We start from the raw sequence: 27,797 nt of genomic DNA on the forward strand, positions 1-27,797 counted from the left end.
ATTTTGTCATAATTGAATCTGAATTGTCTCACGTTCCTGGCACTTCTTTGAACTCCGCGGATTAACACATAACCTCAGGTAATCTCAGGACAAAGGCCTTTTGGTTAATCTCTTGTGGAACTTCATGATGATAGTTGATCTGCAAATCTTAAACTATTTCATGAAAAACTAGGGAAAGGATTGGATAATAAAACTCAATATACTAATAAACTAATATCAAAATTAGTTTTGAATCTTCAAAATTCTAATTCACTCTAGTTTAAAAAATACTGTGCTGCCCTTTCAGATCATTCTGCCTCTAAATCACCCATCCTAAAATATTATATCACTCTTCTAGGAGAAAGCAAAGCTATTATTTTTTTTAAAGTTTGTTTTGACTTAGAATTTAGTAGGAGTATCAGACAGATACTAGTTACAGCATTTATCTGTTATCCAGTCCCCTCCCCTACCTTTCACAGGGAGACCCACCTGTAGATGGAGTTGGACATTTGCAAGTGAGTATAGAGTAGAAGCCCTGTGCTGGTGTAGTAACCACAGTAGGGGTTTGTTAGTGAGAAAAACCAAGATGTGCAACGAGCCTAATTCATTTTGGATTCTTAATGATCAGTGCAAAAGAACTGTGCCTGTTTTAGCCTAAAATTAGCATCCACAACCGCCTTTTCCTGACCTGTAATCTTAAAAAAAAAAAAAAAAGAACACCTACGGAATGTCAAATTCTAGATTTGGTGCTTTGTATTTTCCTGGAGTAGGTATGGTATTATTCCTATTCTTCAGATGACGTTCAAAGGGGTCAGGAGACTTGACTAAAGACTAACTAGCATCTGGGGCTTGAGGAGAGCCACTTTGAAATCTGACAGGCCTGCCACACCTCTTCGGGTCAGGGTCTAATCCGGACCGGGTTTACACAGCGCAAAGGGCAGTGAGGTGGGCCAAATGGTGGGCTTCTCTCTTGCCAGATCTGTTGCCAGGCAGCTCTGTGGCCTCGGACATTCGGCCAGCAGTGGCAGCCTCCCCAAGGTCAAGGTCCTGACACTGCAGAGCAGATGCTCCTTAAGGCCCAGCGATCCACGTGCTGCAGGACCCACGTCCTGCCCACCTTCCAAACCCCGCGCCGCTGGGGCCCCGGGCACCGTCAACTGACCACCACGCCCTCCTTGGCTCAGGAGGCGTCAATTCAGCGGGCGGGCCTGTTCAGTCCCTGCCTGCGTTCAAAGGTGCAAAACGTGGACACTGAGCTTGCCCCGACGGGCACCTGATTTCCAACACCGCCCCCAGAGTCCACTGGGTGAGAACCGAGTTAAAGCCTCGGTGTTCATGCCCACCACGCCCCGCTCTCCCTTGGTGGCTCGCGAGGGGCGGCCCGCGGCAGCGCTCCAAGTGCGGTCGTCAAGGACGCAGCAGCCCCGAAGCCGACTTTCCTCTCCGATCGCGCGTCGGGGTGTCCCGGGGGTGGGGCGGAGGAGGGCTGCAGGAGCGAGCGGGGCGCACGCCCGCGGGTCCCACGCCCCGGGCCGCCTCGCGCCTCCCGCGGCGCGGGCCTCTGCGGGGGAAGGCGAGGCGCCGCGGCTGCTGCGGGCGGGGCACGGGCTGCGGCCCCCGGGACCGCCACGGCTCCTCCCGCCGCCCCACCTCCTGCCCCGGGCCGCCCGCCCGGCCCGCCCGGCCCGCCCCCGGCCGCCGCGCCGCCCGCAGGTGCAGCCGCCGCGGCCGCCGAGTAGGTGCGTGGGGATGATCTCACTCGCGCGCTCCGCGCCAGGAGGAGGAGGAGCGGGAGCAGACCCAACTTCCGGGTAGTGCCGCCGCACGCCACCGGCATCTTGCTTTTCCTCCCCCTCCCCCCCGCGGCACCCCTCGCCTCTCCCTCCTTTCCTTTATTCCCGGCCCCACCTGCCAAAATGAACAGCTCGGACGAGGAGAAGCAGCTGCAGCTCATCACCAGTCTGAAGGAGCAAGGTAGGCGGGCGCGCGGCCGCCAGGTGCGGGCCGCCGCGGCCCGGGGGCGGGGTCGGCTCCCGGGCGCTGGGTTTGGGCTGCGGCGAGCGGGGCAGGGGGCTGTCGCGGCCGCCGGGCTCACCCCGCAGCCCTGTCCCGCGTGCGGGAGCGTCCTCCGCGCCCCGCGCGCCTCGGGGAGCCCGGGGCCGAGGGTAAAGTGCGCGGGTCAGGGGCGTGGGGCCCGGCAGTGCGGGAAGCGCTCCCCGCACGTTGCCGGCGCTGGCGATCCGGGTTGGGGGAAGGGGCCGGGATTGGGGGCGGACGAGGGCCCGGGGCACCCCCTCCCACGCGGGAGAAGCGTGGTGGGGGGCAGATGGGTCGGGAGGAGGCGGTTCGGGCTGCTCGGCTGGCCCTGCTCCCCAGCCGCGGCCCCACCCTTGCCCAGGCGCGCGGGGAGGCCTGCCGCGCCGCTCCGCAGCCTTTCCCTGCTTTCCAGTCGGCCTCGGTCTAGTTCCCTCTTTTCCTGCCCAGCCACGATTCCGGGCCCTGATGTGTTTTACCGCTTTCCATTTTTAACTGTGTGTGAGCCAGTGAGCCAACACCCTCTCACGGTTGGGCCTCCTCAGTGAAGATTTGGCTCCGGCCTGCAGGAGAGCCAGGCCGTGTCCTCGCGTTGCCAGGCCGCCAGGTAACGGGAGATGACCTCCTGCTCCAGAACTGTTCTGATCAGTCATTTCCATCTCCTCCCGCACTTCTCCACAAAGGCAAATTAGCGATCAAATGGGAGTGCGACGCTCTCTCCGTTGAAAATGACTGTTACTACCCTGGCCAAGGGTGGCCTGAGACTGTGGATCAAGACAGAGAGGAACTACTGCACAGATTTAGGAAGTGAAAATGGGGAGGAACCTGGGCCTTTCTGAGTCACTTGGTGACACGGCCACAGGGCGGAAGGGTCCTTGCTGTTCTCTTGCTCTTTCGCTTCTGTTGACTCAACTTACCAACTTTGGGAACTTGGAAGAGGCTCTTCCCTTCCATGGGTCTTGTGGTTATCAGGCCTTACCGGAATGAAGACGTGGGCTAAACCAGAGGGTTTCATTAGGTCCTGCCGAGTGGTATGACCTGTTGCTCGGGGAAACCACAAACATACCATTTGCAGGGCTGTGTGGACTTCTCTGGAGTTTACATTCCTGGAAACACATCAAAGCAGATTGTTTACCAGCCCTCTTATCTTGCAGAAATTATTACCTCCCTGAAATGGACAGAGCACATGTCTTTGTGGTATCTAGCATTTAGGAAGTGTTGGATAAATGTTAATGGCTTTTGCCTTCCCAGTACCTTGGCTCCTATCCTAGACTAGCCTTAGGTCATAAAGTCACAAGCACCAGTGCATCTAGTAGGTGGGCAGACTGTCCTTACCTGACATTCCTCCAGTAGTTCAGTGAGGGACTAGGTTCTGTCAGCATTTTATTTCTAATAGCCCTCTTCCCCCCAATAACATAAAGATTCTTTATATTCTAGATAGTTAAAGCTTTAGTCATTGATAATATCTGTCAGTGGATACCAGAGCTTTTGATGGATGGTCAGTTTTCAAATAATACAGTTAAAAACTTCACTTCTTTTCATTCTGAATATAATAATGTCAATGGTAGATTAACAATGCAGATAATCCATAAGTTGTTTATATTTCATTTTGGAACACATTCTGTCTCTACGTTGGATTTGAGAACTGAGAAGAAAGGAGGAGTCTTAAGTTATTGGGTTCTTTCTTATTTATTGGAAAGCAAAGCCAGGGTATTGGTATTTTTAGAAGATGTATTTCCTTGATTATGGGCATATCAAAGACAATAGAACAGTTAGACTTTGAAATTTGTGTTTCGTAAAAGGTGCACTTGTTTTTTTAGTATTGAGTCTGGTTACACAAGTGTTGGGATTTTTTTCAGCCCATCTCAAAACCAGGGCATTTATTTGTCATTGGGTCATAGACTGATAACAATGGACTTACTTCGAGAGCATTTGATTGCTGTTTGACTCATGGAACTATCCCAGAAGCTAGGGATTTGAGATGGAAAGACAGGCAACTAGGTGTTTGGGCTCTTACCAATATGATAATTAATTTTGTAAGCTGATGGTGTGTATGATTTATTTTTGAAAATAGACTTTTTTTTTTTTTACTACCTATAAACGTTGTGAATAATTCCATCACTTCTGTTAAATGAGGACAAGAAGAACCAATATTGATGAACACTCTATTTTTTTCATTTTCAACACTGGCTAAACATATTCATTCATTCCTTTAACAAATACTTAACTACCAGACATCTATCATATATGAGCCCCATGTGTTAGGCACTGGGGGTAGAGAGAATGAACCAGACAGTCTTTGCTTCCCCCAAGTTTATTGTCTAGTAGGCAGTCATGAATCAGACAGTCACACAAATGTGTACAATTACCAACCGTTTTTTTAGGATAGAGTCTTAGAAAGGGAATTCTTAGATCAGAGGGCAAACAGACATAAACCTCTGCTGGGCATCACCAAAGTGCCCCCCAAAATGGCTGTACCACTTCACATTCCTCCTAGAAGTGCCCATGTCCCCCCATACTTGTCAACGTTGACCAATAGCATTCTTTACTACCTTTGGCAGTCTGACAAGTTTCTTAATTTTTGCCAGTCTGATGAACAAAAATAGTACCTTTCGAAAAATTGTATTACCTGGTTCTCAGTGAAGTTTGAAATCTTTCTACATGTTTATTGGCCATGTCGGTTTCCTCATCTCATTTCTTCCTTGGTGAATTTTAAGTCAGAAATTGGAACCCATTCCCAAAGAGGGTGTTCAGAGAGAAGATTCCTATCTACTCTAAATGGCAGAGCTGACAGCAGCCTTCCCTAATGTGAAGGCTTCAGTGGTGTGGTGAATAAGGTTGCTTTTGACAAAAGTTGTGAAATGTAATGACGGAGTCTGTCATAATATGAACAATCTCTAATTTATACTTACCATTCCCTAAGCTCTGTGTCTTATAAATCACACCCACTCTTGAATTACTTCAAAACATTGTATGTTCCCTTCTCGTGAATGGTATAATTAGCTATATTATGTCTTTCTAGAAAGTTATATTATGTCCCTTTAAAAAAAATTAGCCAGTATGTGATTGCTTATGTTCAAGCAGATGTTGAGGTAATGAGGTAATTCTCTTTTTGTCCTTTTTGGAGCTTTATTTTATTGGACTGATTGATGTCTTTAACACACTGACAAATGGCAACTTGGGGTACTATTTCCGATGCATATTTCCTCGCTCCTAAAGTGGACATTTCCCTTACAAAACATCATACAATTTGCTCCCCCTCCAGAATGCTGCTGGGAAATGATCGACTTAGCTCAGCGTTTGTTTAAGGTACATGATTTTCTTTGTAATGTATTCATCGCACAAGCACTGAATATTCATAGCCAGGCACTGTGCTAGGCATCAGTGATAGAGCGATGAATAAAACCTTGTCCCTGCTGGTGAGGAATTCCTAGTCTAGAGATGGTGATAGGCACGTAAATTCCAGGAAGAGTGTCTAGGTGGCCTAGTTTGGGTCATGGGTTTAAGTCCTTTGGGCCAGGAAGGGCAGGGCACCTTGATTGGCAGCCCCCGCAAAGACCAGTGGATTGGAGTAGTTGTCCAAACAAGTACGGTGGGCCACAGGCTGGGCGGATGCAGGCAACAGCTGTCCACCGAACTGGTCAGCGTGGTCATGCCATGTCATTTGGAACTTGGTGAGGAAGTTTTGAAGGCAGCGATTGCCACCCAGCAGTGAGGATGCTATCATGGAAGACCAAAGCTCCAACCACCACACTGAAAATACCGTCCTATGGTGAGAAAGTGGGTTTTGAAGCAAGGTAGCCTCCTTTGATCTGTATTTTCCCCAAGACTATAGCGATAGTGCCCAAGGTTCAGATGGAAATTTAGCCCGGCTTATTCTTAGAGCGAAGTTAGTAATTAAAGAGGCTCCCAGTGTTCCCTTGACTGCAAAGCCAGAAAGTAGCTTGAGCATTATTTTGACAAAAGGGGCCAAACGCTTGCCTACCACCATGATCGTATCAGTCAGGAACAGCCGAAGCACTGTCGGTCTTGGACACACACGAAGTCAGTCAGTAGAAAGCGGTTTGGGATTAAATGGTTGCCATGGTGTCAGGTGCCAACTTGGCTTTAACATCGTTATTTTTCCAAGTGTGGATCGTGGCCACCGGTCTGGGAATAATTGGGGTCCGTATGCACTTTCTTACCTGTTATTTATAGAAAGGAGCCTGGCAAATTTATTTTTCTTCCTCTGGGTCTATTTTTGTAAAATCGATACTTTGAAGTGTTTTGCTTTTACAACAAAATACCACATAGGTTGAGAAAAGTGCACAAACTATGAATGAACAACTCAAGGAATTATTGAAAAAGGTGTTTTTAACAACACTTATATTAGACCATCTCCAGAAACCCCATCATAAGCTTTCTAATGAGGATCACCTGCCTTTCCCTGATGGTATTTTTGTCACCCAAGCTAAGTCTTCTGAAAGCTGTGTGAATGGCATCACGCAGGATGCAGTATTTGCTTCTGTCATCTTTCCCTCATCACGTGTGACATTGAACAGCAGTGTGGGCTGTCGTCGGAGTAGTAGTCCACTGTGGGAATACACCAAAAGAAGAAGTTTTTAAGTGAAGATGCTGCAGAGTAGAGGTCAGCAGACTTGTCCCGTAAATGGCCAGATGGTATTTTAGGCTTTGTGGAACACCTGGTGTTTGTTGTAAACCAACATCCTGATTAAAAATGCAATTTCCTCCTAAAGTTTGTGAGCTCCTGCCCAAGGGACACAGGTGGGGCGGGCAGTCCTCCGTGAGATGGACCCTGAGCCCGGGCTGAGGAACTCCGTCTTGTTGTCAGAATTCCCCAATTCATGTAACGCTTCCAAAGGGTAGACAAATCTTTTGTGGTTTTTAAAAAATTGAATTTCAAAGTAAACATATGCTCATAGGAAGACGAATAAGCATAGGAAATGAAAAGTACGATGAACTGTTCCCTGTAGTTCATTTCTTAATCTTTATTTCGTGATACTTTCTCAGGGAGTCTTTTTAGACACTTTTTCCCCCCTAATCGTTCCTGCTTCCCATGAAAAATTTTTAAAAAGATTTTACTTATTTATTTGACAGAGAGCAGGCAAGCTTAATCAGGCGGAGCAGCAGAGGGAGAAGCCGGCTGCCCCATGAAGTTTTAATACCTCGGTGCCACGGTGTATCTTTTTATGTACCGTGATCCTTTGGAGGTTGCAAACCGTTGTCATACCTGCGCTTGTATTCCTCTTTGAGGTGGTGTCACCCCACTGATAATGCATGCTCTCACCCCCTTTCTGTTGGTCAGATGGACTGCTGACCTTTTGTTTATTTTGTTTTGGAAATTGTGCGCTTGTATGTAGATAGGTAGTTATCACTGAATGTATATTACAGAATTTATATCAGTCCATGTAGAATTAAATTTTTAAAAATTGATTGGTTAGGAGCACCTTTAAAAATTGAGCAGTTAAATGTCTGACTTTGGCTCATGTTGTAATCTCAGGTTCTGGGATTGAGCTCCACACCAGGCTCCCCGCTTAGTGGGGTGTCTGCTTGTTCTTCTGCCCTTCTTCCTCCGCCCCGTTCATGCTCTCTCTCTCTCACACACACACACACACACACTATCTCTCTCTCTCTCTCAAATTAATAAAATCTTTAAAAAACCGATTTGATAGTGTTCCACTCTACAGATTCGCCACATGTAGTTAATGTCCTCTGGATGGACACCTCTGTGTTTCTGTGTCTTTGCTATTAAAAATAATGCTTTGGGCAGTAGATAATAGTTGAAGACATCAGGATGACTTCATGTTTTACTTAATCTGGATGCAGATGATTACATATAGAGATATTTATAGTGTATGTCTATGTAGTGAAAACTGTCACAGCCAGGAGGTGGGTAAGGAGACCTGACAACTAATTGTAATGTGGTACCTGAGTGGAATCCTGGAAGGAAAATGCAACATTAGGGAAAAACTAAGGAAATATGAATAAAGTGTGGACCTTAGTTCATAATAATGTGTCAGTATTGGTCCATTGATTGTAATAAATGTGCCATACCAATATAAGATGTTACTGATAGGAGAAACGGTGGAGGGCTTATGGGAACTATCTGTATTATCTTTGCAATTTTGCTGTAAATCTTAAGTTTATGAAATTAAAGTTTATTAAATAAAAATGTTGCTTACATCCTTGTACACATTTATCTGTAAGTGTAGCTGTGGGAAAAATTCTCAAAAGTGGATCCAAAAAGTGGGTATATTTTAAACTTTGTCATTCTGTAGATTTTATTCTCGTACACAACCAGGCTTTGCTTTAAAATGTAGAAGGAACATAGCTATTGTTGTTTGTCTACCATGCTGGTAAAAATTAAATATTAAAACACGAGTCCTGAAATATTTTGTATGGTACACAGAATAGTAATATATTAAGATCCTTTTAGTTGCTTGATTCTGTTCAAATCTTCTGTGGCACAAATCAGAGTATGATTCCATTACATATATATATGGATGTGTGTGTGTTTATGTGTGTTTGTGTATACACATACACATGTATACACATACATATGTTTGTTTGTTTGTTTGTTTAAGATTTTATTTATTTATTTATTTATTTGACAGAGAGAGAGAGAGAGATCACAAGTAGGCAGAGAGGCAGACAGAGAGGGAGGGGGAAGCAGGCTCCCCGCTGAGGAGAGAGCCTGATGCGGGGCTCAATCCCAGGACCCTGAGATCAGGACCTGAACCAAAGGCAGAGGCTTTAACCCACCGAGCCACCCAGGCGCCCCATATGTTTGTTTTAAATAAGACTTTTGGGGAGCAGTTTTAGGTTTATAGAAAAACTGAGCAGAAAGTACAGAGAATTTCCATGTAGCCTCTTACCTTCCCTCACTCCCTGTTTTCTCTATTATTATCATTTTGAGTTAGCGTGGTGCATTTCTTAGAATTGATGAGCCAGGGGCACCTGGGTGGCTCAGTGGGTTAAGCCGCTGCCTTCAGCTCAGGTCATGATCCCAGGGTCCTGGGATCGAGTCCTGCATCGGGCTCTCTCCTCGGCAGGGAGCCTGCTTTCCTCTCTCTCTCTCTGTCTACCTCTCTGCCTACTTGTGATTTCTCTCTCTCTCTCTGTCAAATAAATAAATAAATAAATAATCTTTAAAAAAAATTGATGAGCCATACTGATCTTTATTATTAATTAAAGTCGATAGTTTACAGTTGGGTTCATTCTTTGTGTTATATACATCCTATGGGTTTGGACAGTTGTATGACACGTACCCACCATGACATTACCATACAGAATAATTTCACTGCTTTGCTTGTTCATTGCTCCCTTCTGAACTCCTGGCAGCATCCCAGATCTTTTTACTGGCCTGTCGTTTTGCTTTTTCCACCATGTCATAGAGTTGGAATCATTCAGTATGTAGCCTTTTTATATTGACTTCTTTCATTCAGCAATGTGCACGTATGGGTCCCCCATATCTTTTTGTGGCTTGATAACACATTTATTTCTTTGTATCACTGAATAATACTCAGTTGCAGGATGTACCACATCTTGTGTATCCATTCACCTGTTGATGAACATGGTAGTTTCTTCCAAGTTCTGGCAATTGTGAATGACGCTGCTATAAACATCTGTGGGGGGTAAGGCACGGGGGAGAAGTCTCCAGCGGTCCTGTGATAAGGTCTCTGTCTCTTGATGAGCCTGTGCCCCCGGGCTCTGACTTTCACTTGCGCTTCTTAGTTTTGTTGTTTCTTCCTTAGGTGAGACGGGAAGGCTTGAGGGGCCTGGAGTTGGCTATTACCTTCCGCCATATTTGTTAGGCTCTGGGGAAGTAATTCGTGCCAAAGGCAGGCCTTGCCCTGAAGAACAGAGGCTCCGGGCATATTTCAGAGTGGCTCCTTTCCCCCCTTCCCCTGTCGGAAGCAGTAGGGAAATTTCCCCTGATATTTTCTCGAAGCTGTGGTAGCACTTCAGGAGATAAAACTCTCAAAAGATTGGGACCCTCCTAAGACTGGCCCACTCACTAGGGTTTTTAACTCAATCTTGTTAGCTCTGAGCCTCCAGCAATTTGCCAATGACGGCTTCGGTTTCCCCTCGGTACTGGTCTCTGAGCAGGCTCCACACTGCGGCTTCTGCTCCAGGAAGTTGTGATGGTCTGTATCTCACTTGTCTCTCCAAGTGTTGAAATAGCCTTTTGCCCTGTGACCTCAGTTCTTTGGTGGATCTAAGAAGAGTCGTTGATTTTCTGTTTGTTCCGCTTTTCTGTTGTCGTGAGGACAGGAGCGGTGAAAGAAAAGCTCCCTGCCAGACTGGAAACCAGACTTACACATGCATTTTAAACATACTCAGTTTCCTTCCCTTCTGTGGGTTAATTTGAAGTCATTACTCTAGTTCGTTGGGAGTAGTTCTTAAGCATCATTAATTCATTAGCACCGAACTGTGTGTTCTACCAAGTAATGCGTAAATTTCAGGTTTACCATCATTTCTTTTCAGATGCAAAATCTGTCATCTTTGTTTTTTGATCAGGTTTTCCAGCAGTGTTTTTTGTTTTTTGTTTTTTTTTCCCCCAGGCTTTTCTAATGCTTTAATTAACAAGGGAGGTATAAATGACTTCTCTTTCTGCTCTGGTTCTAAAAGAGGACCCACTGGCATATGTGCAGAAGGGAATAATGTCCTAATTGAACATTATCTCTTATGACTCATGTCCTCGTTCCCCATTAGTCAGAGATGTTTCAAGGCTACATGAGTCTCAAAGATGCAGACTTAATGGATGAGAATCTACATTAGAAGATCTTATGAGGCACTGTTTTTCTGGTTATATTTGATGGCTATTTAAAGCTTCACTTTTATTAAGTATCTTGTAACACGTGATGTAAGAGACCCTTTTAATATGGGGAGGAGGGTACGTGTTTTTTCACAGTTTCTTCACGTGAAGACCTCGATCCATTCTTCCTTCTTCCTTAATTTAACACACGTGTACCCAGTCCCTGCTGTATGTCAGGCATTGTGCTAGATGCTGGTGTCTGTGTGCGTAAACACATGGTCCTTGCCCCAGAGCATTGTTCCTGGTCCAGTGTTCGCACATTGTATACAGTAGTGCCCAGTAATTTTTTTTTTTTTTTACATGAATGACTTTGGAAATCAGTAGACTGGTCCTGCCTCCAGTAATTCTTACTATGGAACTTGACTTCTCTATGTATTTGTATCTTCATTTTTAAAATGGGGGTGTTCATATTTGGCTTAATTGCTCCACATCACAATTTATATGAACCAGCCATTCAGTCAACAGAGGTATCAACTCTGCTTCGAATTCTATTGGGTATGAGGTCTATAGCAACGAGTTGAATAGGAGAGAAGACGAGAAAACAGACTTAGGCTCAGATAATTTGTAATGTTACCCATAGATGCTGTAGTAGAGATACGTATGAACAGGGCGCTCTGGTAGTATATTAGAAATAGGAATGTTGATTTTCGTCTCAGGTATGTGGGGAGGGTTTTTTACAGAGAATGACAGTTGAATTGCATTGTCAAGGAGGAATTAGGGAAGATGGGGAGGGGAAGACTTTGCAGGTAAAGGGAAAAATGTTTATAAAGCTACCTGGGTGTGAAAAGTCTTAGAGGTATGACGGCTTGAGTGCTGGAGTCTAAGGTTGAATGGCAGGAGGGGGGATGGGTATCCCAGGTTGTGAGGTAACTTCTTGGTGGGGGCTACAGGAATGATGTAACCAGGTTGCCTTGTTACTGTGCTAACCATCTGCTTTGTGAAGAATGAACTTGGGATAGAGGGAGGCTAGAGGCTACATGAGAGGACTTTACCATTATTGAAGATTAGAATTAGGGCAGACATACTGTAGAGGAAGGGCAGACTGGGGAGACATTTTACGAGATGGGAGCTGTTTGATAATTCATTGGAAGGTGGGAGAAGGAGAAGAATCAAGGGTGATCCTGAGGTGCTAGCTTGAGGACCAGGTCGGTGATGACCCCAGAAGGACGTCATGCATATGGGAAGGAGGAGGTTTGGGTGAAAGGGAGTCTGATGAGTTCACTTTCTAACATGTTGAGTTTGAGGTGCTCATAGGCTGTCTGGTTGAAGAGATCCAGAATAGTACTGCCTAGCAAAACTTCCTGCTGTGATGGGAATGTTGTGTGTCCACTGTCCGCCATGGGAGCCCCTAGCCACATGGAGCTGTGGAACACTTGAAATACAGCTAATACAACCGAAGAACGGAATTTTAAGTTTTCTTTAATTTTAATTAATGTACATGTAAGTAGCCACATGTAGCTAGCAACTCCGTATCCGACAGTGCAGGTCTGGAAGGTGTTGGGTGGGAAGTACTGATCCGGTGCTTATTCTTGAGATAGTGTGATCCACCTGAGAGGTGTCCAGGGACACTGGGCTCTTCAGTCTAAAACTGGGAAAGTCCTGGGCAAACCGTGATTGTGACTCACCCTAGCTGGAGGTGTTGCCTGTGTTCATGAACTTTAAGTGTCATGCTTCTGGAACGACTAAGTCTACTCATCTGACTTCTGGGCTGACTATGTCATGATTTGCAGCTTAGAAAGAAAGCTCCCTTTCTTGGCATTAGGGAGCTGGAAAATGGAAAACCAGCATGATTCTTGAAGCACGTGCTCTGCCTGATATTTTCCTTGTTTTCTCCATGTCTTCCTTTTTCTTCCATTCTGTACTCTTACGGAGTGATTCCCCTCCCTGGCTGCACATTGGAATCACCTGGGGTGTTCACTGCTCAAACAAATATGGTGCCCAAGGTCCACCTTAGACTAGTTAAATTAGAATCTTGGGGCGGGGTGGGTGGAGAGGGGGCCAGACGTCTGTCTGACTTAAAAGCTCCCCAGGTGATTCTGATGTGCAGCCCGGATTGGAAAGTACAGCTCCCAGACATGCTTCCACTTCTTTGCCCTTTTTTTTTTTTTTTTTCTAACTACAACACACTACAACTGATTGTTAGTCCCCTTCGCCCTCCTTTTATTTGGCAGAGTAGTAGGGTTTCAGAGATTTTCTGCTCTGCCAGCTTTCAGGTCATGTGCGACAGAAGTCAGCCTGAGACAGACGGCGTTAGGGAGCGCCTCATCTCTTATCGCACACGAGATCTGATGTGCTGTATCAGTAACAGTAAGCGAGGCTGACGTATTGCACATGTAACATACCTAAGCACTCTGACACCTTACGTGTTAGCTCACTCTTAATCACCGCAGCATGAGAAAGATACACGATTTTCCTTCTTCCTTTCCAGAGGAGGAATCTGCGATTTAGACCAAAGTCCCTTGGCTGCACTTTTTAATTACTGTGCGATGTGACCTTACGGTACGTTGAGATAAACTGTACCTGTAAAGCCAGGAGAGGAAGTCTTCCCAAGCGATGGTTATCTTTCAGATGACAGAGTGCCAGTCCAGTGCCTCTCGACTTTTGCCTTGGTTACTTCAAGATTTGGAGGCTCTGTATCATCCAGTCGCTTGAGTTGTGTGACTCACTTAAAAAATTTCCAAACTCGGAGCCAGCTCTGAAACAAAGAGAAGGCTTTCTCTGTGACCCTTTAGCGTTGCCAAAAAAGAAGTAGCTGAATGCTGTAAGTCACTTCAGCTTTCGCCAGCTTCGCAGGGGACGGGGCTACTCATCCTCATGTAGAACACATCACGTGTATTCACTGTGGTGTGTGCGCGCGCGTGCATGCGTGTGTGTAAATCTCGTTTACGACAGTGAGCTTAGTTTTCTAACTACAATGAAATAAAAATACAAATAAATGTTTTGCTTTCCATTTGTGCCCTATTCCCCAGGTGCTCCCTCGCCACCGGGAGCTCTTCTCATATTTCCCCCATACTTTTCCTCTCCATTCCCTTTACCTGGTTTTATTTTTTTAAGTTGCACAAAGTCACAAGAAAGCACATTGTCTGTGGTTTCCATTAAGGCATGATAGGTGAAGGGTTCTTAATTAATGCTCTTCATGAAGACCCTATAGTTGGGAATCTGCAATGTTTCATCTGGATTCTATTGGCTATATAATGGAAGAATAGTATCGGTATTTGTAAAAAGCCTTAAAGCTGTTATCTAATGTTTTAAATAGAAAAACATTTTCTTAATGTCAATATGAGATCATGGTTTTATAAGCCTTTATTGTTCGTACGTCTATAAAGTAGGTCATCAAGAATAGAGTGGTAAATCAGTCTTGATTTTCCAACTCCAGGTACAGATACTTTTAAATGTCAAGTAAACTAAAGTCTCTCGATAAAATATATATTTATTTTTTAAAGAATATTAGGTATAGTAATAAGACTTGAGACCATGACCACAGACGACCCAGTGCCTAAGTGCATATTTTTAGAATCTTTTAGTTTTGTTTCTTTCTGTTAAAAAAAAGGAGAGGGTCACTTTATTGATTTTTCATAACCAAGGACAGTCTCGCTTATACCCATCGGTTGGTCTTTGTGTGGTGGAGGCTGATGAGGGGCCGGTGTGCGTAGGGCTTCATTCTGTGGTCACTCTGATGTTTTCTGTTGAAAATATAATTATTTTTAAAAAGGCTCTATCTTGGGGCGCCTGGGTGGCTCAGGCCATTGAGCGGCTGCCTTCCGCTCGGGTCATGGTCTCAGGGTCTTGGGATCAACCCCGCATTGGGCTCCTTGTTCCCTGGGGAACCTGCTTCTTCTTCTCCCTCTGCCTCTCCCCTTGCTTGTGCTCTCTTACTCTCTGTCGAGTGAATAGATAAAGTTTTCAAAAAAAAAAAAATACCTTAAAAAAAATCTATCTTTCCATGTATACATTCAGCTATTTTATGGGCTGTCTCATTTCAAAGGATTCTTTTTGGGTGTGGCTTCAGTAAAATTGTTCATTAACTCTTATTTAGATGGTCATGAAGTGCCAATAAAACTTAGGGGTGTTGGTGGTGTAATCCCATAAATATTTGTTCATTTGGTTGGATTTTAAGGTTGTGGTCCTACAATCACCATAGCTATTCTAAATCCTTTGGATTGTGGTTAGAGGACACAAAGGATATGCTTCACCATGCGAATTGTTTGTTTTTGGGGTGTTCTGTGTTCCAGCGGTTAGAATCCTACACTTCTAGAATTAATGACCAGATTATCTGGGATGTTCTTGAAGCCACTGGTTTCAGATTCCTTTTTTTCTGTCTTCTGGTTATTCATGGAAATAGGAAACTCTGTTTGTCTTTTTTTTTTTTTTTAAAGAAAAACTGAGCTTTTTGTAGATAAATCCCAATTACGTTTTTTAAAGTACAAGTATAAAAATCCCAACTCATAATGTCCTGGCTCTGTGGTACAAGTCGAGGTGCTGGTCTGGGAGTAGGCCCGCCTCGCACATCTGCTCCGACCTTAATCCTGGGTCATGCTCGCTCTTCCCGTCACATGCTGTGAACATCATATCCTCAACCGTGAGGTTATCTAAGAACGGTGCTTTGGCTGAGAAAGGAACGTGGGTGTTCAGGCTACTTTATTTGTATGGTGATAGAAGCTTTTAAATAATAAGCTGCTGTTTTTTCACGTAGTTGGAAATATTTCCAAACGGTTCACATATTTTTCCAACTTAGTGAAATGAATCTGGCTGGTATCCGGTCATGGGTTGGTAATGGATGACCTTGAAATGCATGAAAATAGTTGTTGTTCGCTGAACACTCATGGCATCAGCCTTTTGCTCTGCGGACAAAGCAGATGTGGGGGGTGGCTGGGTGGCTCAGTTGGCTAAGCATCCACCTTCGACTCAGGTCATGATCCCGGAGTCTGGGGATTGAGCCCCACAGCGGGCTCCCTGCTCAGCAGAGAGCCTGCTTCTCGCCCTGCCCCTCACCCCACTCATGCTCTCTCTCTCTCAAATACCTAAATAAAATCTTAAGGGAAAAAAAAAAGCAGATGTGTGACACTGAACTGAATGTGTAAGCCTACATTATTTTCTGGAGGCTGATTTTAAAAATAAACCACCTCTGATTACAGCACCACAGTCTAACGGTGCTAGAAGGAACTTGAGGGAGCACCCGCCTGTCTGCTTTCATGGGACCAAGTGTTGAGCACCAAAGAGAAGTGATTTGTCATAGGTCACTTATGGCTCCGAGGTCTTTCCGTGACCTAGGGAGAATCCGAAATTCGGCTTGGTGGGCTCACACCTGCTGTGGTCTCTTTTTCTTTCTTACTCTTAAAAGCAGAAGCCCTTCTTCCGTGGCCTTTTCTCTACCCCACTACCAACCTCAGAGACAACAGAGGTGAGTTGGATCCTAGGTTTTCCTACAGTAAACTTTTGATAGTGTTCTAACGTTGCTTTCCTTTTTCTTCCCCCCCCCCCCCCTTTTAGCCATAGGCGAATATGAAGACCTCAGAGCAGAGAACCAGAAAACAAAGGAGAAGGTTTGTACTTTACCCTTTCTTCCCTTTCTTACATGTGTGAAAGCCGGGACGGCATGGTGCATTGTTCTGCCACCAATTTCAGTTAAATGCGATTGAGAGTTTTTTTCTTTTTTCTTTTCTCCTGCATGTGCGGTTCAAGCTAATATCAACTCCAGGCTCCAGATGGTAAAGAATAGCAGGCATGCCACAGTGGGCGCTGCTCCGGGAGATTAACTACACAGCTAAATGTGCAGCAAGGCACCAGGCCAAGCAACTCAAGCCCCCAAGAATTGTACTTTTTCCCTAACAACCAGATTGGGGATTCTAGTGATGGAATTGAAGGGAAGACACGTATCTTTGGGGCTTAAGACAGAGTAGATTCTGGAGAGAACTCTTTGGTATTCGTCATTGGTGTTTAGCCCATCTTCTTTCATAAACCCTTTTTTATGCTCGTGTCATCTAAGAATATGAAAAATATACTGAAAGTTGAAAATCAGCCACTACGAAGATAGTAATGCCTGGCGAATATTTTCAGGGGCCTTGGCACAAGTTTTATTTTTAAACTGAAATCACTGAATTCAGCTAACCTTTATAAACTACTTACCTTTTGTCTCTGCACATAATCCATCTAAGATTTGTGAATATTTGTTTATGTATCTTTTTTCTCCCCTGCAAATTAGGGAGGGGACAGAGGGAGGTCTAAGTTAAAAAAAGAGGAGTGCTAAATTGAACTGAAAAGTAGGAGAGAGAGAGCGAGCAGAGCTGCTCATTATTGTTTTTAGGTAGAAACAAAATTTGTGTTTAGAAATTACTTTGATAGACTAAATATTTCAAATCATAATGTCCATGGTGGAAAATTTAAAAATAGGTCCTTCATAGTTATTGAAGTTGATGGTCATCATGGCTGTAAATGATGAGACCTTGTCTTTAAAATTTAAGAGTAAGATCTGTAATGAAAATGGGAAGTGAGCCAAATATTTGTAAAACCTTTGGCATATTTGAGGCTATTTATTGGGTTCTTAAGAGTCATATTTAAGTTTTTCGCTCATATTTCTTGGCTACCTATATTAGCTGTCACAGGGTTTGTGATATTAATGGTATGATATAGAAATGGTTTTGAGACCATTATTTTTCAGTTAGTTTTCAGGCTCCTCTGCTCATTTGCAAATAAATCTTTGATGTTCTGTGACATCTGGAGTTTCTTCTCTTCTTTCCATCCAGTGATCTAGGGAATGGTGGGTAGGTGGGAGTGGTGAAGACGTCTGTGATAGACAGTGGTTGCTGCATGCATCTCTAACGTGGTAAGGAAGTCCCAGAAGAACAGTTTGACAAGGTTCCTAATTCTAATGCAATAACCACCTCAAATCACAGATGTCCTGAGGATGCCAGCAGGTGGGGAGTTTGTGCTTAATCCTGGCTCCCTGAGGCCCCATAATTTCAGAGAGGAACCAGCAAGGGATGCTCGGGCCTGGTCGCTTGAGCCTCTTCTCCCAGATACGCAAGCATCTTGCAGCTGTAGGAGAAGGAGCCAAGAAGTTACAGGCTAAGTCTCTTCTGTAGGTGTCCAGACTGGTGGGGAGAGCAAGACAAGTTGGAAGGGTTAATTCAGGAGAACTCTTTGACTTAACCTAGAATATCAGAGGGGAGAAAGCAAACCCGTGTCTTCATGTGATGGTGAAGAAAGGATATAGAAGGAAAGGAGTAACATGAGAGGCAGAAGAGTAAATTTTTTGTTTTCTTTCTTCTCCTCTAATCCTTGCTTACATACAGACCTTGTATTGCCCTAAAAGTAGTGATGTTCTATCAACATCCATTGCTGGTGGTGTTGATGGTTATTTAACCGAGAGCCACTTTCTGCAGGGAGGTTTTTAAGTGAACCATCTGTTACACAAGTGGAATTATAGGTAAAATGGATTTGGCAAAAGGAGGACTATAAATTACTTTTGCCCATTAACTATTTGCATGTTTCTCTACATGGCCTAATATTTTTGTAACATCTGTATGCATTACTGACCCTCTTATGTGCTAATTCTTTAAAAAATAACTATTAACAGAAATGCGAAGAAAAGAAATGAATGCGGTATGGAATGCTGTGGTTGGGTAAAACAAAATAGAGTGGTTTTAAGTTCACTCTGTTCTGTTTATTAAAGGACTAACAAGCTTATTATTGCAGATTTTTCCCCCCCAAAAGAGGGCTGAATTACAAAAGATGGAAGTGTATAATAAAAGCCTTTTATACAGCATAGAATGAGAAAAAGCAGCTTTAGTTCTGGAGGTGGTAAATGGAGAACACCATTTTCTCTGGCAAAGCACTTTCTTATTCCTGGCTGAGGGAGCTTTGCCTAGGTCATACCTGCAAATATGCATGCCCATCCTTCCCTCGTAGGGGAGTTTAAAATTAGTCAAGGAGAGAAATCTAAAGTAGAAGTCCTTTTGCCATAGTTAATTTGATCTGGGAGAATTTTGCACGAGTGGAAGGGACCAGAGTAAATTCACTGCAAGTTATCTCTCCCTTCTACATGTCCACATTAAGTCTATCTTTGTTGCTAGATGATGAAACTGATCAACGAGAAGAGACAAAGTGTTTGATTTCTTTGGATAAGAGCTTTTGATGCTCTGTTTGGAACCTCCTCTGGGGAGACAGTGATAGGACATGAGTTTATGCTTAAGTGTCTGTATTTATAAAGAAGCTGCCATGCGGCACACACACACTCAATTATGTTCCTCGTCTGATGCCCCAGGCAGCCCCGTGTCAGCTCCAGTGCACAGAGAACAGAACCTCAGGGCCTAACAGAGTCAAGTTTCGTACACAGGTCTTCTGAGCACAAATGTTCTTTTTAAAGCCAGTAAACTCATGGGAGCTGATTGACTTTTTCCACCAAGGTCTTGGTGTTAATCTTTGTTCATTGTTGTTAGCTCATGAATTTTCCATAGCAAATTACCAGACTCAGGACTTCTCTGAATCGCTTGTCTTGACCATCTGTAGGTTTGTACTTAAAAACTGAAAGTTAAATATCAAATCAGTCTGGTGTCGGAAACATCACGTGTGTGTGTGTGTGTGCATGCAGATTCTGATGTAGGTGTGCAGGAGAAGAGTAGACTTGGAGGGTTGGGCCGGTGTGTTAATGATCTTTTCCTTTATAGTTATCCCTATTTAAGAAAAATGTAATGTTGATCATTTTGTGGTTTTCCTCATTGTCTTTGAGGACGGAATCAAAGTCTTTTTGAGTTTGTAAGGAAAGCTTTTTTGAAGGGAAGACTGTTGAATGCCTTCTGAGTACTGGAGTATTAAGAAAGATACACAAAGGTCCCCCTCTTGAGTAAAACCACTCTCATGAGGGGTACAGCCACGTGGACAAATGATAAATTGTGCTGTTTAAGTGAATGTCTGGAGTTTGGGGGTGGGTTGGGAAAGGGACAAAAAGATAAGGATCCTGTCCTAGACCATGTGATAAGTTCTTATTAGCTCTTAATGCTTGGCTCAAATGTCCCCCCCCCCTTTTTTAAGTCTTCTCCAACCTTTTCTCAAGCAGGATAGTTTACTTCTTTGTAATAAAACATCTGTTTATTTCCTTATATTTATCACCTTTTATTAATCAATTATCATCAAAATAGTAGGTAGGGTATGAGTAAGTTGTATGGCGTTGGATTGTAATGTAAAAAGTTCAGTTTTTTTTCTTTTTTTTTTTTTTGTTAATGTCAGGGTAAGGGGAGTTTATGGAAAGAGTGTTACTTTCTATTATTTTTTGCCTAGTTTCTAAGTGACATTATCAGCAGTATGTTAAAAAGCAAGAAAAGTGGGGCTCCTGGGTGGCTCAGTGGGTTAAAGCCTCTGCCTTCAGCTTGGGTCGTGATCCCAGGGTCCTGGGATCGAGCCCCGCATCGGGCTCTCTGCTCAGCCGGGAGCCTGCTTCCTCCTCTCTCTCTCTCTGCCTGCCTCTCTGCCTACTTGTGATCTCTGTCTGTCAAATAAATAAATAAATAAAATCTAAAAAAAAAAAAAGGTAAGAAGGGCTAGCACATTGAGGTCAACAAGACTTCCAAAAATGTTTTTTGACATATGGAAAAATAGAAGACCATATACTTTGGAATCAACCAAAGAAAATGTGATTGTTTGCCCGTGAAGCAGTCCCCCACATTCAGAGGTTAGTCATGCTTCTACAATTGAAGGGCATTCCCCTTATGACTCATTCAGGATCTTTGTCATAATTGTCTGGGGCTTTTTCCTATATGGGGGCAAAGCCTCACTGAGCTTTTAATGGAATAGCTTTCACGTTTCTCAGGGTGGTAGGGGGTGGGTGTGGAGCGTGCCTAAAAAGAAGGGAATGTGTATAATAGAAGAATATCTGCCTTTACACAGTATTTATATTTAATATTATGTCTTGAGATTGAGTTTTGAAATGAATACATGTTTAAGTGGCTGATTAGAAGTCGTCTGGATGAGCTACTGTAACAGTACATCAGGCGGGTCTGTCAGCTTGCCAGGAACAATGAATGAAAGGGAACGAGGCAGACACTTTCCAAGACTTACGTTTCAAGAAGCAAGATATATGATACTGTTTGCATCTTGGCTCCCCTTGTCTATTGTCAGAATTTCTTTCTCTTGTGTCAGTTTCAGAGGTGAAGGTCCCAAAGTATTTTATTTAAAAAAAAAATCAGTAAAGAAGCCACTTTAAAGAGCAAGATATGCATCCATTATGCTAAGCGTTCATGCATAATACATCCACATACATGCAGTTTCTTTAGAACAGAGTGGCAAGTGGTCGTGCCAGAGAAAAAGTAATTACTTAGCAGTTTGAAAGTGAAAATGAGTCTCTTATTAACAGCAATCTATCCAGAAACAAAGAGCAAGGATCTCTGTTCTGATGACATGTGTTTCCATCTAACACACAATACCTAGAATTTGGAGAATGCTGCAAGACAGCTTCAGGGGGCAGCTACTGAAAATTGGAGGGAAAGAACTTTGAATTGGAAGAAAGAACACCACCAAAAGAGAAAGAGAGTGAAAGGAATTCCATCTAAGTGGGAATGATTTCTTTTATTGTGTTCTTTAAGGACAGGCACAGTTGAGGTCTAGCTGACCTTCCATAGGTGGAACTATGGGATTGTCCGGCATTTTTAAAAATGATTTTGATGGTCCTCTGAAAGTATCACCAAAGACCCTAAAAATAGATAACTGTGCGCTATTCCGATGCTGTATGTTGACGTTTTTAAACGTTGTAACCGGACACAAAGGGAGTGAACTTCAGGAAAAAGCCGTAGAAATGGTGGCAGGCGGAGACCGTTTCGGGTCTGGGGTGAGAGCCTCTGTGATGTGTCCCTGTGGTACAGCACTTCCCCCTTCGAGCCGGTGTTCTTATAAATTGCTTGCTTCGTGGTTGATCCTTCTTGGTTGATCGTAAGCGTTGTTGCGAGCACCCTGGCTGTTAGGTCCCCCCTGGGTCCCCCCCGCCCCAGGGTTAACACAGTGCCTGGCGTGTGTGGGTGCTGTGTCACTAGGTTGTTCAGGGCTCAGAGGAAGGAAACCGAGGCATTCAGTGATTACAGTAGACTCTCTGAGCGAAGGTCCTTGCCTTGTGCACATCATCTGCTTTGTTGATGGTGTGTGTATGACGGTGTGTGTATGTGTGCACGTCCTGGGCCTCAAACTGGCCTTTCCCAACCTGGCAACCCCCGCTGCATTCGTGCACCACGGAGATCAAAACGAACGTTCCCGTTCGTGGGGGCAAGACACAATTCCAAGTACTGGGCTTTTCCTTGCGGATGCTACACACACAGCAGCGTATAAAGAAGTCTTAGTACCTACAGGCTCTCTGTCTCTCTGCTGAGACTGCGAAGCGGACACTTTTGTCTGCACAGTAGTGGCTGTGTGAGGGGGAAGGAAGGGAGTCTTGCTGGTGCACACGGAGACTACCCCGCAGGTCACTCCACCGGTGTGGTTGAGTTCGGGAAGCCAGGTATCTGCCTGGGTGAGGCTCTGAGAACAGATGAGTCTTCTCCTGCGGAGACCAGGAGACCAGGGCCTCTGATATTCGAAACCGGCGAGGCCAACCTCTGGTGGATCCCCCACTTCACAAAGAGCCCCCATCGACTCTAGAAGAGACCTCGTGTTATCCAGCTAGTGGAAAGCAGCCAGCACTCAAGCTGCCGGGTTCCACCCTGGCCGCAGGCTCTCTAGAGAGTCGCCGGGCATCCTAATTCAGTGATGTGGGCCGTCACATCTGTTGCCATTGCAAAGTCTTCCTGGGCAATTCTCACACAAAAAGAGGCCGTTTCCACAAATGCTGCAGCTGCGTGGGCAGGGTAGAGGAAGGGGCCGGGTGGGTGAGGGGTTTCTGCAGGACGCAGAGACGTAGCGCTCTCCCCTAGAAGCCCAGAATCCTTGCTGACTTCCCTGTGTTGGTTGAATGAGAGGAAGGTCGCAAGATACTTTGCTGGGTTCACCTAAAATGATGAAATAAGCGGATGTCTGGATTTCTGCTTAGTAAACGGGTACGTCCTTCATATTTTGTTCAGCTGTGGTTTGGGAATAAGTCAGCTGCCTTTGCCGTATGCATAGATTCCCCCCGCCCCCCTCAACACACACCCCTTTCAGCATCCATAGCAGATGGTAAATTCTGTGGCTGCCAGTTTTATCATAATGTGGTTGCAGAAAATAGAAAGCAAAGCACCATGAAGACCCCTGGGAGAATACAGCTGGGGTTGGGTGGCGGCTTCTGCATTCTCTGGTGCCGTCTGCGGGTTCCTGTACAAACGTACGGCTGGTGATGGGAACCGGTTAGTGGCGTGATGGAACAGGACTGCGATGTCGGGACCTGTCATTCCCGAGAGCCCGTCTACCTGGGCCTTAGCAGGAGAGAGCGCGGGCATAAGGCTTTGCTTCTGGGAGGCTGGTGTGAGCCTCCCTAAAATTGCCACATGGTGTTCGTGACCAGCGAGGGGGAGCTGCGCGGGGGGTCGTGTGTGGTGTCAGCCCGAGGGCCTTTTCACACGTGCGGAGGTGGCATCCCCTCCTGTTCGATGCTCTGGTCAGGCAAAGGGTCAGTGAAAACTCTAGCTTTTGATTTAAGTAAGAATTAAGTTAAGCTCTGGTTCCTTCAGGTGGAGCTTTGAGAGGTCCCGGGAAGAATCCAAGCGGTATTAAGTCAGGGGCAGCGCTCCCAAGCACCCGATCAGAGGTGAAGATAGTTTCTTCCGAGGGCGTCATACACCTTCAGAAATGAAGATCCGCGAAGTTAATTTGAGAGTAAAACAGCAGATACATTTCATTTGGCAGTCATGCCTCAGGAGTGTGAGTCTAGTCAGAAATTACGTTTCTTTTTGTGCTTTAGACGAAACTGCCTAGTTGGAGGTGGGTGTGCAGACTCTAGAAAACAAGAACATTCCTGAAACTGCTGACCAGAATCTCGTAAAATTAAGGGTTCTACTGTCTGGCCGGGGAAGGATCTCCACAAGCTTATTCGAGAATCCAGAACTCCAGTGTTTAGAATTTTAAACACCAGAAATCAATCAAGACAGTTTATCTGTTAAGTTGGAACTAGAAACTGTATTAAACAGCATTACTTTTTTGGCAGAGGAGAGATTCCTCGAGAAAACCTTGATGAACGAATATGCATCCTCCTTAAGGAAATAGTCCAGCCTGACCTTCCTGTGGAGGGTCCAAGTCAGGAGCTGGTAAACAGCCTTGCTCATGTAGCATTAGGACTTGTTCCATGTTCTTTTGCGGGAATGGATTTACCCGCATGGATGGAGATAGGCTTTTTCAAGTTTCAGTTCTTGAGACATTGAAGGGGAAGACTGAGCAGTTGACTTAATTTTTTTAAATTAAAAAAATATTCTAAAGCCCAAAGAAGGGCAGAGAATAACAACAGATATGTAACCGACAAAATTAACTGTCATTCTGGGACGGCTGCGGGGCTCAGTCAGTTAAGCGTCTGACTCTTGGTTTCGGCTCAGGTCATGATCTTCGGGTCATGGGACGGGGCCCCCTGTCAGGCTCCACGCCCAGCAGGGGATCTGCTTGAGAGTCTCTCTCTCTCCCTCTGCCCCTCTACCCACTCTTATGTGCGCTGTCCCTCTCTCCCAAATAAATAACATTTTAAAAATAAAGAATTAACTTAATTTTTTTAAACTTAAAAAAATGCTACAGATAAAAGTGAAGATCTTCAGTGTCACCCAGTCCTGGGCCCTTGCCCTTTCCCCGTATTTTGAGAGATAACTCCTGTGATAAATTTTGTATGTATCCTCCTATCTTGGGTTTTTATATTTTTATGTATGCCATATATATCATGAAATATACAATTACAGCCCAAGTCCATTAAGTGATTTTATTTGCTTAAGGTATATATTGACATGGATTCTCCGATTCCTTTACTCACCATTATGGCTTTTGTGGTGTAGGTTGACACAAACAGCTTACGATCATCGAGTCATGGTTCTCTAGCATGTTACATGAATATAACATGATTTATGCTGAACGTATCTGTAGAATATTACTAGAGATTCCAGTAATAGAATCTAGAAATGGACTTGCAGGGGTGCCCCGCTAGCTCAGTCAGAAGAACATGCGACCCTTGATCTTGGGGGTGGTGAGTTTATACCCACGCTGGGTATAGAGATTACTTAAAACTTGGGAAAAAAAAAAAACAGTGGTGGAATTGCTGAGTCATAGGGCATGTGCACTTTCAGTTTTGATGGTTTATTTCCAAACTAGTTACGTCTTTTGACGCTCCCACCAGCTTCCACATGTCACTGTATGTGACAGTTCTCAACTGACAGCAAACTTTTTCAGTTTTTGCCAGTCTTAGATGAGACTATCTCACTGTCTTAATTTGGGTTTTCCAAATTATCAGTGGCATCATAATTTTTTAGCCATTGAAATTTGAAATAATAAATATCCAAAGGCATGAAATCCTAATATATTTATATGGCACAGTAGGATTAAAATATAATTTAAAGTCGCGTTTTACTGGAGTGCCTGGGTGGCTCAGTCAGTTAAGCATCTGACTTTTGCTCAGGTCATGATCCTGGAGTCGCAGGATCGAGCCCCATGTCGGGCTCCTTGCTCTTCAGGAAGTCTGCTTCTCCTTCTGTCCTCTGCCCCTCTCCCTGGCTCATGCTTTCTCTTACTCTCTCAAATAAATAAATAAAATCTTAAAAAAAAAAAAAGTTGTGTTTTACTCACATGACTCTCTTGTTATAGTATTATAGTATTTCCAGAAAAACTCAGATTTTAATTATTGCTTTCATAGTTAAAAATCATTTCTTAAGATTGTAGACATTTTTGATGAAAATCTTTCTAAAATGTTTTATACTTAACCTGCTTTGTGAAATTCATAAGTTGAATCAGTCCTCATAATGAACATGAAGTTTTTATAAAATTCATTCATATCTCGAGGGCCTGTTAAAATATTGGATACTTGTGTCTCTGCCAGATACCCTGAAGGGTCCTCATGCTTTAGTAGTTATTTTTGCCTTTTATGGTCTTCCCTCCTCCTAGTGTTTTCAGTGAGTCCTCCCACCTTTTAAAACAAAAAAGTGGTTTATGTAAATGGTATACGCTTATTGTGGAATATTTTATCTTTTCTCATTTTAATTTGCTACCTTCTCTTTGGAATTCTAAGGATATGAGGATATTTTCCCCTTAACTGAGGATTTCAAGGGGTGCATGACAGCAGTTTGTCTTCAAGTCGGAGTCACTTCCGGCTGTGCACCAGTGTTCTGGATAGTTCTGGGGAGTTCGTCGCTACCCAGTTTCAGGGAATCTGACTGCGGGTGCATGGGGTGTTCACTGTATCACCGAAATACCTACTTACTGAAAATACTACTGAAAACACTGGGAGGAGGGAAGACCGTAAAAGGCAAAAAGAGGCACATATATTCTCTTAAAGAATGAGTGATTTGAATGCAAGGATGTTAAATTGGTCTGTTCCTGAGGAGATAATGAGCAGTAAGATGACTCATTGTCTTGGACGGTCCAAGACAAGTGGCCAGATACAGATGGTGCAAGACCATGCTGGTTGAGTAGCCTAAGTATCATGTGACAGTTAATGCTTTTTAAAGATTTTTAATTTTTGTTTTCTTTTCATAAAACTGCTACTGTTTATAGGTCTACTCTTTCTTGCCTTCACAAACTTGTGAAACAAATTTAACATTTGTGTCTTTTCTCCTTTCAGTGTGACAAAATCAGGCAAGAACGAGATGAAGCTGTTAAAAAACTGGAGGAATTTCAGAAAAGTATGTAAGCATTTCATTGGAATTATTATAATGCACATAACTGTGTTTGGGAATTATGTGGGTAGACACGTCCCCTATGTTTAGTTGCTGCTGCATTGGGCATCCAAGAAAGCAAGAATTGTCTTCCTGTTTGCCGCTCCCTCCCCAACCAAAAATGTCCTGGCATTACATTATTGTTTCATGAGTATGTTATTATAAAAGACAGTTTGCACTTGTTATAAAAAAAACTTTGCTATGCAGAACAGTTAAAGAAGAACAAAAATTACTTGTTATCTTGATTCTTTGAGAAAAGGCAATGTTAATATTTTATAGTCCTCCTTTCTTGGTCTTTTATCTGTGGGCAGTATTTATGTCTACAAAAAATAAAGTCACGCTTTTCATTCAGTTTTACAGCCTGCTTTTTTCAGGGAGTGGTGTATTGTGGTCATCTTTGCATGTCAGTAGAGATATATATTTTTTTCTATATTCTATTACATGATATAGTACCCTAATTTGCTTGAACATTCTTTCAGTGATAGATGGATTATTTCTGAGTTTTAGATATTCTAAGTAATATCAAGTATTCTTATACATCTTTACAGTGGTCTGATTTGTTTCTTACATTAATTCATAGGAAAGGAATTGTAGTTCACAGAACTGTCACATTTTTAAGAGTCAGCATGTTTGTAATGGCCTTCTCACCAAGGAACGTTGTATTCCCACAAAAGCTGTAATAATCTTCTAAATGTTTGCTATGGCAATCTTGTATGCCATGCCAATCTGTCATTACCTTGTCTACTAAGATAGAATGTATCTGATCACACTCAAGGATCAGAAGGAAATAGGTCATGGGAAAAGGACCAGACTTTAGCAGGAAAAGTTGCCCTTCCCCTTGGAAGCAGGGTCTTTCTCCAACTTTCTGCAGATGCTGTGTTAAGCTGTTTGATTATATCATAAAGTGTTGACTTGGTAACTATGCAACAGAACATTTTATTCTTGTTGAAGGTTAAACAGCCATGAAAATAGAGCATTATAGTTCATTTCAGTACCCAGTTTATTTCAAGTGTCTGGCTTTAACAAATTCTCGGGAATGTTGTTGATGGTACTTTTCTTTGGAGGCCAATATGCTATGACAGAAATATCTCTTATTTGTGAATATACAAATTGCGATTGTGTAGAACTTTCTTGTTCCCTAAGGCAGGATTAATTTGATACTCTTAACACTTTTG

At 43.8% G+C, this 27,797-nt stretch overlaps 1 protein-coding gene across 7 annotated transcripts in view; it reads left to right on the forward strand.

The window, feature by feature from the left end:
- Window positions 1-1,755: 1,755 nt before the first annotated feature.
- SHTN1 (shootin 1) overlaps window positions 1,756-27,797 on the forward strand; it is a 97,484-nt gene continuing 71,442 nt past the window's right edge. For 2 of the 7 annotated variants that reach the window (XM_080822963.1, XM_080822969.1), the window contains exons 1-3: window positions 1,756-1,953; window positions 16,322-16,374; window positions 26,529-26,589. In XM_080822963.1, coding sequence (XP_080679089.1) covers window positions 1,896-1,953; window positions 16,322-16,374; window positions 26,529-26,589 — 172 coding nt within the window. In that variant the 5' untranslated portion in view covers window positions 1,756-1,895. Of the gene's footprint in view, window positions 1,954-2,506; window positions 2,621-16,321; window positions 16,375-16,541; window positions 16,646-26,528; window positions 26,590-27,797 lie in introns of those variants that run through there. The other 5 variants (XM_080822966.1, XM_080822964.1, XM_080822967.1 and 2 more) reach the window with 5 other exon arrangements.

Source organism: Martes martes, assembly GCF_963455335.1.
Source record: "Martes martes genome assembly, chromosome: 14".
In the NCBI taxonomy this organism is placed as follows: Eukaryota; Metazoa; Chordata; class Mammalia; order Carnivora; family Mustelidae; genus Martes; species Martes martes.